Below are 17,388 nucleotides of genomic sequence, written 5' to 3' on the forward strand. Positions count from 1 at the left end.
TAAGATTGGTACATGCAAAATAATCTAAGACAGATATTTTTAGTGGTTTTTATTGATTTTATCTGCGACGTTTCATTCTGGTTTCCCAAAACTTTCTCAAGCTACACTAAGATATACATACAAAAACACAACCTCACATGTATATCTTAGTGTAGCTTGAGAAAGTTTTGGGAAACCAGAATGAAACGTCGCAGATAAAATCAATAAAAACCACTAAAAATATCTGTGTTAGATTATTTTGCATGTATAAAAATTGGTTATGCGAACCTTCAAGAAGAACATCGATAAGATTGGGTTATCTCCTAGCTTAGGATTAGGCTACTGACAACAAAATATTCACTTGTTACACGTTAATAAATCTATATTGTTCCGAATTGCAAGTGTCTCTAATATTACCCTAAAATATTGCCTGACGAAATGTCTCTCACTAGAAGAGTGGTGTTTCATATTACATTTGTTACAGTTGGTTATTGTGTATCAATATTGATTTTTCATTATCGTCACAATGGTAGGAAAACCTATGCTAAAGTGAAACTGAATACTCAGAGACAATAATGTTAAAATTTCATCTTCATATGCCTAATAGTTTGTGAAGAAGGAACATGAAGTTACGACAATTAGGCTAACATTGTCCAGATATCAACTGAAACTCTCCTTAAGGGACCCCAAAAATAAATAAGTCTGCGCACACCTATGGCGATATGCAAATCTTATTTTTCAGTTTTTCCATATTTTCCACTTTACTATTTTGCTTGTTTATAGTTCGTAGACAAAACATCATATCATATTGAGTTTATAATGTGTTTATTTGAAAATTTGTACATGTTTTGCAAACATTACGCTGTTTCTCAATTATAAAACTTCATACAACTTAACACTCTCTCCCAATTAACATTTTGTGTACTTGCCACTTATTCTTCAAAACAATCAAAAAACCTATGAAATCATACTGTGTCTTATCAGTACATTAAAGAAGAAAAAATGCTTTCCAATACACAACCAATTCTCCTTCAACCAAAATACTCTTAAGAATTACTAAGTATCAACAAGATTGCTTCATCCATACACAAAGACCTAGTTAGGTATTAAAATAGAAACAATCATCCAAGTTATTTGCATACAGTCAACAAGTAACGCATAGTAAAGAATTTCATGGGATATGATGCAATAATTAATTACACTTAAAAAAGCCAGTTACAGTGGCTCACTATAAAATCAACAAATACCCACTGATATGCTATGCTTATTGTTCCTGAAATAAATTTAACTAACAACTATGAAAAAAAATATTGCTGTAGGCAAACTATCTGGACAGTTATTGGTCCACTGCTCCATATCCTTTATATGTATCTATTCTAATTCGTAACAAAATATATATATATATATATGTCTGTATGTATAATTATATATTGACATCTCTTCTTGCATGCACACAATCTGAAAACCCATGCTGAAAACAACTGAGTACTACTACAAAGGCAAAGAAACATTTGAAACGCTATACTGAGGAACTAGGTCTCTGTGTGCGAACTGTCCTTCCAGGACGATTGGTGCTGCCTTTGGGACATGAAGCTGTTCTATAGAGATGGTGTTGTCAACATTTTGGTCGTTGATTATACAAGGAGAGGTCACAGGTTGGCTTTTGATGTTTACATCCTGGTCCCAGGTAATGCCTTCGGTCGCAAGCGAACGGACATTGCTGATCAATGGAACAAAGCTGTTTGGCTGCTGAGGCAGGTCCCTTGCGTTACTTTTCTCAAAGTGCAGAGTTACAGGACTAGCAACTTGAAAAACCGGGGCTGTGAACATGCTGGTTGCATCCAAACTGTACGCAGCGTGAATAACAGGAGATGGTATAACTGACTGGCAAACGGTTGCGGCTGGAATCTGAGTAGGTCTCACAACACTGACCCTTTTCTCCTCTCCGCCCTGAGATGTCGATGCAGCCGCAGATGGCCTTGGAGCAGGTTTCCCATCGTAAGCTTTGATGCGATTCTGCACGCTTGAAACGTACGCGACAGACCTCGAGCTGGCATCTGGCGCAAGGACCAGATCACCATCCCTCCAGTACTTCTCCAGGAGAACAAGGTGACGGATGAAACTGGAATGGTTGCCATATGGTTGGTGCAACTGCTGCCACAATTTCTTAGTCTTCTTATCGAACTGTATGGTGGCCGTGCATTTCTCCCACTCTTGATTATTCGGTTCCTTGCGCTCGTGAAAAACAAAATTTGCATTTAATGCAAGGTCCTCTTCTCCCGTTAACACTGGTTTCCCAAGCTCACTACCACCAGGAGTCACTTCACTCGCACTACAACTACCACTGTTTGCTATAGGTCTGGCATTGGGTAAAATGCTAAAGTTGCCAAGCTGGCCTATGTTCACATTCCCAAGCTTCAATCGTATTTTGGTGGGTGGTTTCATATCCTTTCTTTGGTCACTTGGGTCAGTATTCTTCTTAAGGAGACTTTTAATCTTAAGAGGCATGCCACTACTTTTGGATCCTGAGGGCGGCTCCTTTTTGGCACTCCCTGAGGCTTCAGGAGGCTTTTCTTCGGCAGTGCTGGTCTTTGACTTTTTCTGCTTGATCTTTGGCATTGGAATTGATGTGGAAGCTTCTGCTTCATCCATTGGTTCAACATCCAAGTAATGCAAAACCCTGTGGAATAAGAATTCAATATCAACACAAAAATACAGTTTTATATATAAAATTGAGTATGGAAATCATTTCTGGTATAAATAACAAGAAACATATTACTGTAACAATATAAACGTTTTTTGTTTTTATTTTGAAAAAATAAATATATTCAACCTTTTTATAGTTTTTGTTACCTCCACCACTAGCCAGCACTGTGTTGCATTAATTTTTACATTTTCTTATTAATAATATTATATTATTTTACTTATGGTATAGTGGGAATAAAAACAATGAAACATTAGAGTACAGTGACCTGCAGTGATGCTGATGGGAGTCAACCCCCCCTCCCTTTTAGGGCCCAGTATTCCTAAAAAAAAAAAGAACGTCAAAGGCAGGAAAAGATTGCAAATTGAGGAATGACTACTAAATAAAGTACATGAAAATCGAAAAGCATTTGATTTAACTAAGCCAGAAATCCCAGGTTCGAATCCCAGCCTGGCCATCGGTGTTCTTTGTCTGTGTCCCTTCATCAATTTTATTGTATCATATTTGTGATTAGCCAAAAGTGGCAGAAATGTGAAGTAAAATAAACCAAATCAAACCATCAGTCAATGATTTGATTTCTGTTACTTAGTCGCTTTTTGCCACATTTGGTTAATCGTGAAGATTCTATGATAAAATTGATGAAAGAACACACACAAAGATCACACATTCCCAGGTCAGGGTTCAAACCCATGACGAGAGAAAAGCACCAACCGTCTGATACACTACTAAGATGAGAGTGAGAGAGAGCGTGAGCAAATATTTGTTATTTAATCATTATATCTTCCATATTTGAAATAAAATAAAATAAAATAAAGCATAACATTTGAAAGTATTTTTGTCTCCACATAATACGTTCCCATTTCATAAACAATAAATCTATATTTTTACATCCCATATTATATGTTCATCTTATACAACGTGTATAAAGTTATGGTGTAAATACAGAGAACGTTAGTACTGCAGAAATTTCTCCCCAGAGTTCTTCCGAGGATTTATAAAGGAATCGAGGGGAAACCAATCCCCTATCTGTTCCTATAGCAGATAGACCTGGGTACCATAAAGCATGACTTTTTAACCATTGCAGCGGGGGCCGAGGAGGCAAGGGAGGTAGAGGCAGAAATCTTCCTTTTCCTTTCTGGCGGCCTTTTCTACCTGAAACTGGTGAGGCAGTGGAAAAGCCAGCCCTTCCAGTCTTTCCTGCTGATCTCACCGAGGGACAAGAAGCGCGTGATAAAAGAAGTGTTGTACATAAACTGTGGCTTCAACAAGACAATAAATATTGTGATTTGAAAATAATTAGAGACGTGAGATTGATTGATCTATCTCTGCTAGACAAACTACTCCTCAGTGCACGCCACTGTTAGAGTATCACAATCAACAAAAAATTATGGTTGAGCTGACACCACTCGAACCAATACCTCATACTGATACCCTCACCAATTACCTCCCACATAAAATTAAATAATTAACAGGATAATTATACCCCATGGAAGTGTTGCACAGTATGTTGGCAGACGCTGCAGGTCATTAATTGGAACCGATATTTTCCGAAACTATTGCATCATCATCAATATCAGCTCAACCCTACAAAGATTATCTTACATAATGATGTTAACATATGTATACCAACATAAAAATACTCAGAAGTGTTGTACATTCAATGCACTTTACAAAAATCTTTACTCCATGTTAAGTTAGTCAACATTATAAGAAATACATGAAATAACCAAACTGTATTTATAGTTATGGAGCACGAGTTCAACTTTGTTGTTTTCTATTTCAAGGCTTTATAGGATGCTGAAAATTAACTTCATAGCTTGAACAATTTACCGTGGGGCCTAATGAAGTATTTATTTCATAATTTAGAGCCCCAAGTACATTCTCTACCCCCCTGCTCTGCCTCTGTCATTGCACAGCCAAGCAGTTTTGGTGACTAGTTATCTCCCCACTCAGAGGAATGTGCAGCTACTTTACTTCAGTGAATAATTCCAGAACTATCACTTTCTGCACTGTCCTAGATGGACACACACTTCAGGTCCTCCACAGCATGATCTGATTGAAGAGTTGACACCATGTGTCACTATTCTTTGATTCTGCAGCCAAGCAGACTCAAAACGTGCAGCAATAGAAAAGCTACTTTGGCCTATAACAGATTCTACGTCTAAAGTTGTGGCCTTGATGTCTCCAGTGCCCAGAAGTTCGAATTTTGATTCCGGTCCTTGTGATGCTGTGACAAAGCCAGTCACACAATTTTGTATGGAGAGGAGGGAGATACGTGGTGTAATCCCATATTTGTAGAGGCCCATTTGATTCAGGACGGTGCGTAGAATGAGGCACATGGGCCCCCACCCCACCCTTGGGTGTGTATATGTGTGGTGCCCTTCGTCAGTATAAGATTAAGGTACGGTATCATTTTTGTTAAATAAAATGTGGTTTGTTAAATGTCTTTTCAGGTACAATGTGTGTAAATGGATGTACGTTCTTTCTAATTTTCCAAATTTTTCTTCTAAAACCGTAATGAAGTATTATTGGTATCAGAGAGCTTATAGTGTTGTCAAGATTGATGTAGGGAATATTTGTGGGTAATTCTGCAGGGTAAAGAGAACTTGTTCCACAAAGAATTTTTCTCATATTGGTGCTTATTTAGTACTACATACATTTATATATTCCTGAAATAATAATAATAATAATAATACAGATAAAAAAACAGGCATGGAAATTTTATATATTTATATTCCTGTTCTCGATATGATTTTAAAATAATCCTCGGAGATCTTAATGCAAAGGTAGGGCAGGAAACCTGGGCTAGACCAGTGATTAGAACACAAAGCCTGCACCACGAAAGTAATGATAATGGAATAAAACGGATTCATTTCGCAAATAGACATAAAATGATCATAGCAAGCCCCTTTAATCCTCATAAAGATATACATAAAGCAACATGGAGAATTCCAGATGGAGGATCAAGTAATCAGATAGATTGTGTAATTTTAGATAGTATACACAAATCTAACATTTTAGATGTACATAGTTTTAGAGGAGCTAATGTGGATACAGACCACTACCTGGTTATTGTTAAGATTAAGAACCGAATATCTTGTACAAAAGGGAGGCAACGAAGTGAAATTACAAGATATAACATAAATAAATTGAAGGAAAAAAACCAGAAGGAAAAGGTGTGAGCAAAAGATTGCCGACAGGATGAGGAAATTGAAGGGTGGTATGAATAGTAGTACTAGTGAGGGATGGACCAACATAGGAGACATAATAATAAAAGTAGCTGATGAAGAAATTGGGGAAATGAAGAAACAAAACCATAGTGAATGGTTTGATGAGAGTTGTAAGGAGATCACCAGACAGAAAAATGAAGCTTATCAAAATATGATACGAAGCTACTTTACAAGAACAAAGTTAGAACTATATAGGGAATTGACGAAGAAAATAAAATACATAAAAGCAAGAAGAGGGAGTATGAGGAAAATAAGATGAGGCAACTGGAAGGATTTAATGCAATATGAGAAAGTACATGATTCTATAGAAATGACAAAGAAATGAGAGTAGGATTCCAAACAGGAGCATATATATGTAAGAATAAGGATGGACGACTGCTAAGCAATGTTCAGGATATTTTAACCAAATGGCAGGAACATTTTAATGAACTTTTGAATAACCAGAACCAGAATGAAAGGAAGCCAGGACAGAAACAGGATAAAGAAGAAAATCAGAATACCATGAAGAAGGAAGACCACCTTTAGGGTGGGTTGATACAGTAGAAGAGGACCTGAGTGTGCTGGGAAGGAGGAGGCCAGGATCTGTGATGGATTGTTTGCCAGGAAAGAAAAGAAACAATAATATAAAAATATTTTTAAAAAACTTTATGGTGCAATAATGCTTCAAGGGGTAAAGTTATATGTGGTAAACACATATGAGCTTTCGAGATCAGTCTGCTAGTACTGCATCCAAGTAGCTCCCTAATGGTACTCATGATGCTGGGCCAACACCGAAATTCCCAGGAATCGAACCTGACTACTTAGACGAAAGGCAAAAGCAATAACTAACTGGCTATGGGGAGCTTTAATTATAAAATTACAAGTAAAATTAGTATTTATTGATGCAGACATTCGATAATTTTAAAATTACGCAGTTTTGAGGAGTAATTGTTTTGCTTGACCCTCAGGGGTAAAAATAAATCATTACGTACCCCTTCCTGGAGAAAAAAAATCTTGGTTATTTGGTAACCTCTGATCTGTTTACAGGCAAAATTATGTACAGTGGAAACTCGATTTTAAGTTTTTCAGGGGACCAGGCTGAAAAAACTTAAAACGCGGAAAAATGTAAAATCAAGCAAAATTTTATCATTTTGCTACATTGAGAGAAGGTAAAAGGTAAAGGTAAAAAAAAAAAGGTAAAGTGTTCCCCTGTGCATAGCACCACGCCATGAAGGCGTATAGGGGGTGTGGGGGTAACGCCCCACACTTTCTTGAGAGAAGTGGTGGTCTAATCGGTACAGCATCTGACTGTCACGTGACAAACCCGGGTATGATTCCCAGGGTGGATGATTACATATCCAAAATGGCCAAGATCGAGAATGACATGGTGCTACATCCACGGGGAACTTACCTTTGCTATATTGGAACCATAAATTGAATATACAATGCAGGAAAATGTAAAATCGGGGTTCCACTGTAATTACTAATGCTTGGAAGATTTATAAGTAATTTACCTTCTCCTGTAGCTTTCAAAGAAAGACTTATGGCTGCTTCCCAATTTTGAAGTGTCCCTGTACTTCATCCTGAGGCTCCCATAGTAGCGGCACAATTTGCAAAGAAACAGTTTCTCATTGAGGCACACTGGTATCCCGTCATCCATTAATACTGTGTTCAACTCGTGCACTTCATCACCAAGGCTATACATGTGGTTCCTGCTCAACCTACGCTTACAAATACCGCAAACCATATAAAAATCAATCCAGTAGTAATGTTTGGAACAAAATGGGGCGTGGAGATGAGGGGGCAGTTTGTCCATTTCGATTGGCACCTTTTTCACTAGGCTCCTCTTCAGCTTGAACAGCCATTTCCGTCTGACGGAGTGGTGAGCAGGGAGCGAACATCCTTGCACGCAGCACAAGGACTTAATTTGCGGACGACTGGAATGATGCTTCCTGTATGGCTGATATGTTGGGCACGTAGCTTTCCTGTCCAGAAATCGAAAGCATGCATCGCACAGGCAGGAATCTATGGATAACCCTTCAAGGCTAAGGGCGAATTTCTGTTTCTCTTCCGTCTTTAGTTGAGCCACGTGTAAGGGGGTGTCTAACGAACCAAACTTCCCGTAGCAATATTTACACACATCGGAGCACATCCTCTCCGGGTGAATAGAAAATGAGGCACTCTTCTCGGGAATAACTAGATTTAGAGTTGGAGTTGATGTTTTAACTGGAGTTGTAGAAGTTGAAAGAGTTTGTCTGAAAGAGAAATAAATACAGAATTAACTTCACGTATAACTTTTACCAAAATGGCAAATGACAGAGGTCTTGTTTGTGATGATAACCTCAAGCACACATGAAAAATGATAAAAAGTTGATTTCTGGTACTTAAAATAAATTCAGAAATGGTTTTAGTGGCACTAAATTTTAATAATGATATTACTGAAATTATAATATATATAAATAAATAGTCTTACAAACCGTCTAGTATTAAGAAACAATTGAGGGGTCACAAGTTGCGTAACTCCATTCAAGACAGTTTTGAGAAAAAGGAACATTTAAATAAGAAATTACTATGTTTAGCTGTGGTGCTTCTATGACCAAGAATTTGAAACTTGGGAGATATTTACTTCCAGCACTGAAATGTTGATATTTCACAGTTCTAAGTTACACATGTAATGTAACTCATTTTCATGAAAAGTGGGAATTACGCCACTTGTGCTCTGAACTCCTGAATTGTTCATGTGGATAAAAATTGTAACATTACACCATGTAAGCCATCAGGAAACAATTCCACACCTTCTACGTAATGTAAATTCTTAAGAGGTTAGCTTTTTCATCTACTAATTTCCTACGTAACTAAAAGTAGCTTTATGCATTGGAACACTAAAACACAACATGAGAAAACTGTCTTGACAATTAATTGAAAAAGTTGAACCAGTTACAACTTTGCTCAAAGTTGATGTACTCAATAATATGTATGAAAAATTTCACCATTGCAGTTCCTATTTGTCATCCATTTTGCAGTTTCCTATCTAGAGAAATGCATTTACTATAAACTGTCCAAAAGCATTTATAAAGCAAATTACTACGTACTGAAGTATTGCAGTTGGCAGGTAATAGAGTGGTGTCTTGTTATTTGGAAATTCCAATGATAGAAGTGCAAAATAATTTGAATGGCAGATCTTATGCTTACATGTGAATTTCATCAGTGTCCAACACAAGGTACTGTTTCAATAATTTTGTGAAATGGTCAAAAAGTACATTAAAGCTTTTTGGTTATTATCCAGTGCATATCTATATTAGGTTTGACATACTTGAATATGAAAAAACTCATAAGTTCTAGTATTCTTTGCAAGAAGTTTCATAAAAAAAAAAAAGATTCATTCAGTGATAAAAAGTATGTTCTGACAAGCATTGTTACTGAAAATCGGTTGCATTGATACAATGGACACTAATTGCTTCAAATATGCAGGGAATCACCACAAAAGACCCATCTTCAATGTCACTTGAAAATTGGCTGTCCTGAGGGGATAGCTAGAGTCAGAAGTTAAAGTTTTCTAATCTGCTAAAGCTTAAATACTGCAATACAACACCAGGCAAGCAATATATAGTATTTGCATATTTGTTATTTAGCGTTGATTCTCTGCCACTAAACACAACAATGATTAGACAAATTTGACGAGGATGACCAGGCTTGAACTCAGAGAACCTTCAGTGGTAATCACCTGGATTTGTCAACTCCACATTAAGGATTCATAAATACACAAATTACATTGCATGTCATACTATGATACAATAATAGACTTGTAAAAACCAGCAATTTATCCAACATTTTCAAAATCAGGGAATGTACAGATACTTTAGAGGAGGGTTATAAACACAAATTTTCATAAAAAAAATATTTATTAATGAAGCGTCCTCGTGGAATTTTAGGTGTTGAAGGATATGTGTGGATAAATCACTGACAATAACGAAGTCGAAACAAAGAATCAAACTGCACTGTATCTTACCTGTTACAGCTTAAACATGACAAGATGACCGATTTATCAATTTCGTTAATTTTAAAATTATATTGATTTTATATCACATATGCAGAATATTGTTTAGAGAACATAATATATATATTTATGTACCCAGATTCGTCAGCCTTCTCTGGAGGGACAATGCTGTTCCCCTCTGTAGGCACGCATTGGTTTGTTTCACTGTCCAATGGCTTGTTTGCCTCACCTTCCAATGTGCCAGGAACTGGAAGAAATGAAAACTGACAGATTTCAATGGAAACTAATACTGACAGATATGGTTCATGTAACCATGCACATTTTATATCAAACACAAATGTACAAAATGTTGTGTTTGTACTTTTATTATTAGTGTATTTATTAGATCAAAATACATCATATATTTTATTAGAACCAACTTTGATCTCCAATTAGACTACAATTATAAAAATACAGGGTGTTTAAAAAAAAACCTAAAATTTCAGGGCAAAATTATTTTTCATGTGGCTGCCTGAGCCGTAATTGTGTGTGTCTACATCTGCTAACAAAATTCAGGAGTCAGTGTCGCTAACTGGGATTATATGCCACTAAATGTCACTTTTTATTGCTCTTAAATTGTTATTCACAAATCCATTAATTGTACATAACCTGTATTGGAGCCAAACCAGAGGTTAGCTATAACTGCTGAAGCACTGCATCTTTTTGAACAATTTAAATTCTAAATGTAAAAATAAGTAAAATGCACCATTTTAAGTAAGATCCGAAAATTTAGGGGGAAAGGCCCAAAATTCGAAATTTTCCGTAATTACACATAATTTCAAAGTTGCGGCACGTGCAATACATATCTTCAGGGTGGCTACAAACAAGCAGAAATGAAATTCCCTGACTTTTCCAGGTTTTCCAGGACAAAATTTACATTTTTCCCTGACAATTACAAACTAAACAAAATCGATGTTTTTGCAAATGGAAATAATAACCTCATACAGATCCACGTATGGATTTGTTTAATACCAATATTATCTTCTATGAAATTGACTTAATTTCTCTATTCTCTATGATTTGAATTCGAACGGCAAAATAGTGAATTTGGAAAATTCTTAAAATTCACAAGCTACGGAAGGATTACGGAATTTTATCATACGCAGTAAGTTTAAAATAAAATACTTGATTATTTTTAAAGTTACGACTAAATGAGATAAGAGTGAAGAGAGATTGATTAAGAAATACAATTTGTAATTTATCAGTCTCCTTATTCGCGGTATTATATGTTGATATTTCCATTGAGGTTTGGAACCCTCTGCTTGCAATAACCATGAGTGCAGAGCACTGATTTTTCGATGCATAAAGCTACTTCTCTTTTCTCTGTAAAGCAAACAACTTAACTCTTGCATATAAGTGAAACAATTGAATCGAACAAAATAAAGTGTCATATTTCCTTACATTATCAATGGGATTTCTGCTTCAGTACAGTATATCCAAGTGAAGTACTGTGAAACTGACAACATGCAGTTATACCATTAACGCTGACGAAAAGGGTATGTAGGTATTAGAAATTTAACGCAAGGAATTTATAGAATTGCATTGTATAGGTACCTGATTTAGCTAACCACACATTAAAACAGGAAAACACTAATAATAAAAGCTTCTGAAAGTTCATATACGAGGGGCATCCTGAAAAAGCTCCAAATGGTGCCTGTACGCAGCACTAGTGGCCGGAGAGCGACACACACACATGCAGGCAGGAAGAAGTGGCATGTAGCTGTAATCTGGTACAGTTGCAATGCAGCCGTTTTAGGACAGTTCTAGGTTAAAGTTTGAAGCTCTCACACAGTCTTCCACCGACTGCGATGTAGCCTACATTGCAAGCTCAGAATTTGGCACAGAGCCACCAGCAATCGTGTGAGGTGTGCAGCCCGGACGCCGTGAGTGATAGTATGGTCAGACGATGGTGCAGACAATTCACGGAAGGCCAATCGAATGTGCACAACTCCATACAGCTGAGTACACACGGGCCCTTTGCATCACTTCAGGTGAGAGATCTTGGACCACTCCCTGAACAGCCCTGGCCTTGAATGTACAGACTTTCATCTTTTTGCTTAAGTGAAGAGGTTTCTGGCAGGGCAAGGATTTGACAGCTACACTGCGGTAGAGATAGTTCCAGTCTTTGCTGTCAGACACATATACCATGGACATACACAATTTAGTGCCATGCTACGATAAATGCCAGAACAACGGTGGTGATTATGCCGAAAATTAGGTTAGGAATCACTGTTACTATACCGCGTTTGGTAGAACCTGTCCCTCTTCCCGCGCTAGTTGCTCCCTGTCTTTTCTCGGTGCTGGGGAAAGTCAAAGCCAGGCAGCCAATTAAAATACGCAACGTCGCAACAGCGTCTACGTAAGCGCCTCTCTTCTGGCATCCATTCGCTCCTCGCTGCCCAGCAGACGATTTTCTTCCTCGTTTCTCATTGGCACCGAGCGCTCCCTAGCGCGGGAAGCGGGACAGGTTCTACCAAACGCGGTATAATGCAATAAATTACAACTGATATTCTTGTTTTATTTATACCTAATCGGCAGACTCTTTGATATATATATATTTTTTTTTTGAAATTGGTGTATTCTCTTATTTTTTTTATTTTTTACTATACGGTGTTATTTTTCCCAAAATTCACATTTTCATTTAGTGCATTTTCTGGCAAATATCTGAAATTATACCTTCATGGTGTTTTTAAACTACTGTTTCAAATTTTAAGTCACACGGCGTACGCCTCTTAGTGAGAGGAAAGTTACTTTGGGAAAGTTATTTTCCATACCCCCTTTTTAATTTTAATGGAATTGGAATTGGATAATGGAATTTTCCCCGTATATACTGAAGGGTGCATAATGACCATAAGTGGCGACGCACCCAAAAAATTAAAATCAATCAATCTCACGTGACAGATACTGATATATTATGGCACCAAAAATTGGCATTATGTTTTTTTTACTTGTTAGTGTTACGTTCCCCAAAATTCGCGTTTTTGTTTTAGAACATTTATCTGCCAAATATACCGACACTTAATACTCCATTGTGCTTTTAAACTATTATTTTAAATTGTAGGTCACATGGTCTACGTATTTTCGTGACAGTTTGATATGTTGGAACAGATTTTTGAGGAAGTAAAAGTAAAGTGCTCCCCTGCACTTTTCCATGAAGGTGTATAGGGGTGTGGAGTTAGGGTCCCACACTTTCTTGATCACGGCCGAAGGTGGGGGTGATGTGATCAGCACCACGCTCCTGGCTACATTTATCCCTCAAATTTTCCTCAAGGTACCAGCTTCATATGATGCTGGGTGGGTGTCGGAGCAGTTTGAATAGGTGGAAAACATCCCGGTTCTCCACCGCAGGGGATCGACCCCGGGTCTCTCGCATAGTAGTCAGATGCCCTAAAGACTGAGCTCCATTATTACTCGCTCGACAAATGCCGATGATGTGCACTTAGCTTGGTAATTCAAAACATATCTCGTGCGACAAATACGAAGATGTGGCTCTCGTGTGACGGTAGACACGCACTCGATCTCCTGTTAGAACTCTGTCACTTTGATCTGTGTTGCAAATGGTTTTGATAGAAGTTGAAAAAATTGTGGGAAATACATGATTTAATGTGGCTGTCGGAATTATTTCATGTACGTATAACTCTATAGTTTACTCTTGAGTAAAATGTTGGAAAACTTGCATGTTCTATGTACACAAACATGGCCTAGATAAGACAAAAATGTTGGATTTCATGGAATTTTTCGTTGTTTTAGGAGATTTCTTTAAAAAAAATCGCTAAAAACGCCAACAATTCGCATTTTATGCCAAATTCGCATTATTTCGATATTTCGAACGGGCGAAAAATGTGTCCAGACATCACTGCACATTCTTAAACATAACTTCGCAGCAATTACCAGTTTTCACGGTTTTGGCGTTTGCGGTTCCCTACTAATCGGAAATTACTTTCTGGCCACCCCTTGTATAAATCAGTAGATGGAAAGTGAAAATTTAGCAGGGCTGGCAGAGAAAAGTCAATTCTTGAAGAAAGTGATTTGCTTTTATGATTGAATGATTAGAGTAAATATGATATTAAAATATTTACGTATTATTATAAGTATTTTATTTCATAATATTGGACATTAACCTTACTCAGTGAGAGATTAATGACCATCTCTCACGAGTTTAAACAGACAGGACAGAAAGTGGCATTAATTTCATTGCAATACTAGTGTTGCAGTAAATTTGAGTTTGCGAGCATGGACTTGCCAATTTTTATAACGTTCACCAATGCAGATTTATGTTTCACTTTTTCGTGATAGTATTCAATATATATCCCGTTTGGTTGGATTCTTCTTGATATCTAAAAATAGTGCAATGTCATTGTAAACGTACGTATGTTAACTTGTGCGAAACCAGTAATACGTCAGGATGATGAAAGAAAACCTTCGCAAGCACTGCTACATTAAATAAGGTGAAGTGAGCCAGAAGAGTAATAAAATTCCAGCAGCATATTGGCAGTCTAAAGCTCTTCTTGTTTATGCATGCGATTTTTGTTGGATGTTGCAGTCCATGTAATTTCTGTCGCATGTTGTAGTGAGATACTTTGTAGGGTGGCGATATTCAACAAAAATAGTATGTATCAATAGAACCTATTTCTTTCCATGTTCCTTCAGTTTGCCCAACAAAATGTTTTACTATCGGACGGCGCCACCCGCTCTTATCCCATCCATCTGTTGACAAGTCCCTTTACTACTCCCATACGGACAAGAAAAAATGATAATTCAATGCATTTTCCACGTAATATTTAGAGGCTAAACTAAACCTTTACTCCCCCGATGATACCATATGGTATCATCAGAGTAAGGTCGTACTGCCCCGATGATACCATATGGTATCATCGTGTTTATTACGAAATGAATGTGCTTTTTGGACCTTCGTACTCTTATGTTTGGGTGGAAACTCTGACACAGGTCTGGAGCAAGCCTGAGAAATTCGTATTGATGACCAACCTCGCCCCCTCTCCGAAACATATCAATGCCACATTTCCGAACAGAGTTTCACATTTTGGCTCCTTATTCAACTTGTATGGCACAGAGGAACATGAAACATGTTTCAATCAATCTCTTTGGAAACGTCCATTCCTTGAAGAGAATACTAAGGTTTGCGCCTTCTCCCCAAAATAGCGGGAGAAGAGGGGCAAACTACAGATTTTTATGCTTTTCTTTCATTGAAATTCGGTGGTCGCACCCCCCAAACCCTTCCTCGGTTCGGCGTTCTGAATTGTACACGGTTGCATGCTTTGATGTTTTAGCTGCAAAACAAAACTTATCCGAAGTAGATTGCTCTCATAGTGCCCGAGTTATAACAATTTTCCTCCAAAAATGCAAATTACCTATTTTTCGTAAAAAAAAAAAATCATCACATTTTGGCTTATTATTCAACTTGTATGGCACCAAAGACCATAAAATATGTTTCATTCTCTTGAGAAATGTCCATTCTTTGAAAAGAATACTAAAGTTTGTGCCTAATCCCCAAAATAGTGGGAGAGGAGGGGGCAAACTCCAGATTTTTTTTTTCATTGAAATTCGGGGGACGTGCCCCCAAGCCGCCTTCCTCGCTCTAGCGTTCTGAATTGTGCACGGTTGCATGCTCTGATGTTTTAGCTGAAAAACAAAACTTATCCGATGTAGATTGATCCCATAGTGCCCGAGGTATAACAATTTTCCTCCAAAAATGCAAATTACCTATGTTTCGTAAAAAAAAAAAATCACATTTTGCTTATTATTTAACTTGTATGGCACCAAAGAACATGAAATATGTTTCATTCTCTTGAGAAATGTCCATTCTTTAAAAAGAATACTAAAGTTCTCGCCTTCTCTCCAAAATAGCGGGAGAAGAGGGGGGGGGGGGGCAAACACCAGATTTTTATGTTTTTTCCATTGAGATTCGGGGGACGTGCCCCCCCCCCCCCCAAGTGTCCCTTCCTCGGTCCGGTGTTCTGAATTGTACACGGTTGCATGCTCTGATGTTTTAGCTGCAAAACAAAAGTTATCCGAAGTAGATTGCTCCCATAGTGCCAGAGTTATAACAATTTTCCTCCAAAGAGTGTTCGAATTTAAAATTCCCGCCGAGAAGCCCGGGCGAGAGAAATTTCTCTCTCTCTCTCTCTTCCTGCCATCACTGGTTTCTGGCGCCGTGGTTGTGTTACGCATAAAAGGGGCCTAAAAGTTTAGGCCGAAACTTGCGAACGAGATTTCCTGTTCCCGTGCAGAGTTCCATAAATATCTTTAAATACATAAATAAAAAAAAATCAATGAAGACGAAATTCCCTGACATTTCCCTGACTTTTTTTGACACCTCAAATTCCCTGACTTTTCCCGGTTTTCCAGGTTTTCCAGGTCTGTCGCCACCCTGTATCTTGATAGAGTGGTCTTTTGTCATGCTTCCATCCAAATTTGGTCCATACAGCATCCATAGGGCTGATTCTAGAAGCAAAATTCCGGCCACATCCTGAAGCTGGCAACACTGCCACTCTATATAATGTTATTATCTTTTTACTCAAGTAGTATCAGTCTGATTTCAAAGAAACTTTACATGGTTGAAGGAATGTACCACCGCTACATACCATATTTTTTCACTCACTTTGGTCTATTGAGGGGGAGGGAGGGGCATGACCTATGCCATTTTTTTAAAGTTCAACTTTCTTCTTCTTCGTTTAACAAAATTATTGAGAGGCACAATGTATAAATTTTACCTCTGCTAAAAGCTCTGTCTTTAACAAAGAAAACAAAACAAATTTCATCTGTCTACAACAATTATTTCTTGAGTTATGATTTTCTTTTGTGCTTTGTGGCAAGTTTGAAAAGGATGTGCTTGAAAATGCGCCGGCGTGAATGAGAATACAGGCATGCGAGAGGTCTGGCGGCTGAAGGTTTAGTCATTCTTTCTTGGCAAATACAAATAGGTATGTGTACTGAAACATTACACAAACAGAAAATTAAAATAATCATTATTACATTAGTCTCAAATATAAAGTATAGATATAAACTCTACCGACAGAGTTAGTATGCTGACCTGATATTGATTGATTTAGTTTCTTTTACTTCGCGTTTTGTGCCTCTTGGCTAATTTGCAAAGATGGGGATGAGTGATGAAATTGATGAATGGACATTCACAAACAACCAAGCCCGAGCGGGATTCGAACCCAGGACCCTTGGCGTCGCAGTGCGATGTGCTAACCACTCGGTCACTGTTGAGCTGATATAAAATAGCTAACATTTAGTCAATAATACATCTCCTTAATAAAAAACTGGACTTGTCTATAAAAACAGCTCAAAGAAGCAAATTAGAACTCAATCGAGCTATCAACTTTGTATTGAAGCCATAATCAGGGGGTGAAGGTGTTCAGGTTGTGTTATCTTCACAGGTCATGGCGAGCTGCAACAAATTCACAGAATCACCTAACTGGAACATGGCAAGAACA

At 37.6% G+C, this 17,388-nt stretch overlaps 1 protein-coding gene across 4 annotated transcripts in view; it reads right to left on the reverse strand.

The window, feature by feature from the left end:
* Window positions 1-787: 787 nt before the first annotated feature.
* Window positions 788-17,388, reverse strand: part of east (enhanced adult sensory threshold) — a 31,141-nt gene continuing 14,540 nt past the window's right edge. For all 4 annotated transcript variants that reach the window (XM_083111704.1, XM_083111705.1, XM_083111702.1 and 1 more), the window contains exons 4-6: window positions 10,025-10,136; window positions 7,407-8,147; window positions 788-2,659 (exon numbers count right to left, since the gene is read on the reverse strand). In XM_083111704.1, coding sequence (XP_082967830.1) covers window positions 1,471-2,659; window positions 7,407-8,147; window positions 10,025-10,136 — 2,042 coding nt within the window. In that variant the 3' untranslated portion in view covers window positions 788-1,470. The remainder of the gene's footprint in view (window positions 2,660-7,406; window positions 8,148-10,024; window positions 10,137-17,388) is intronic.

This window comes from Lepisma saccharinum, chromosome 25, assembly GCF_977018435.1.
Source record: "Lepisma saccharinum chromosome 25, izLepSacc3.1, whole genome shotgun sequence".
In the NCBI taxonomy this organism is placed as follows: domain Eukaryota; kingdom Metazoa; phylum Arthropoda; class Insecta; order Zygentoma; family Lepismatidae; genus Lepisma; species Lepisma saccharinum.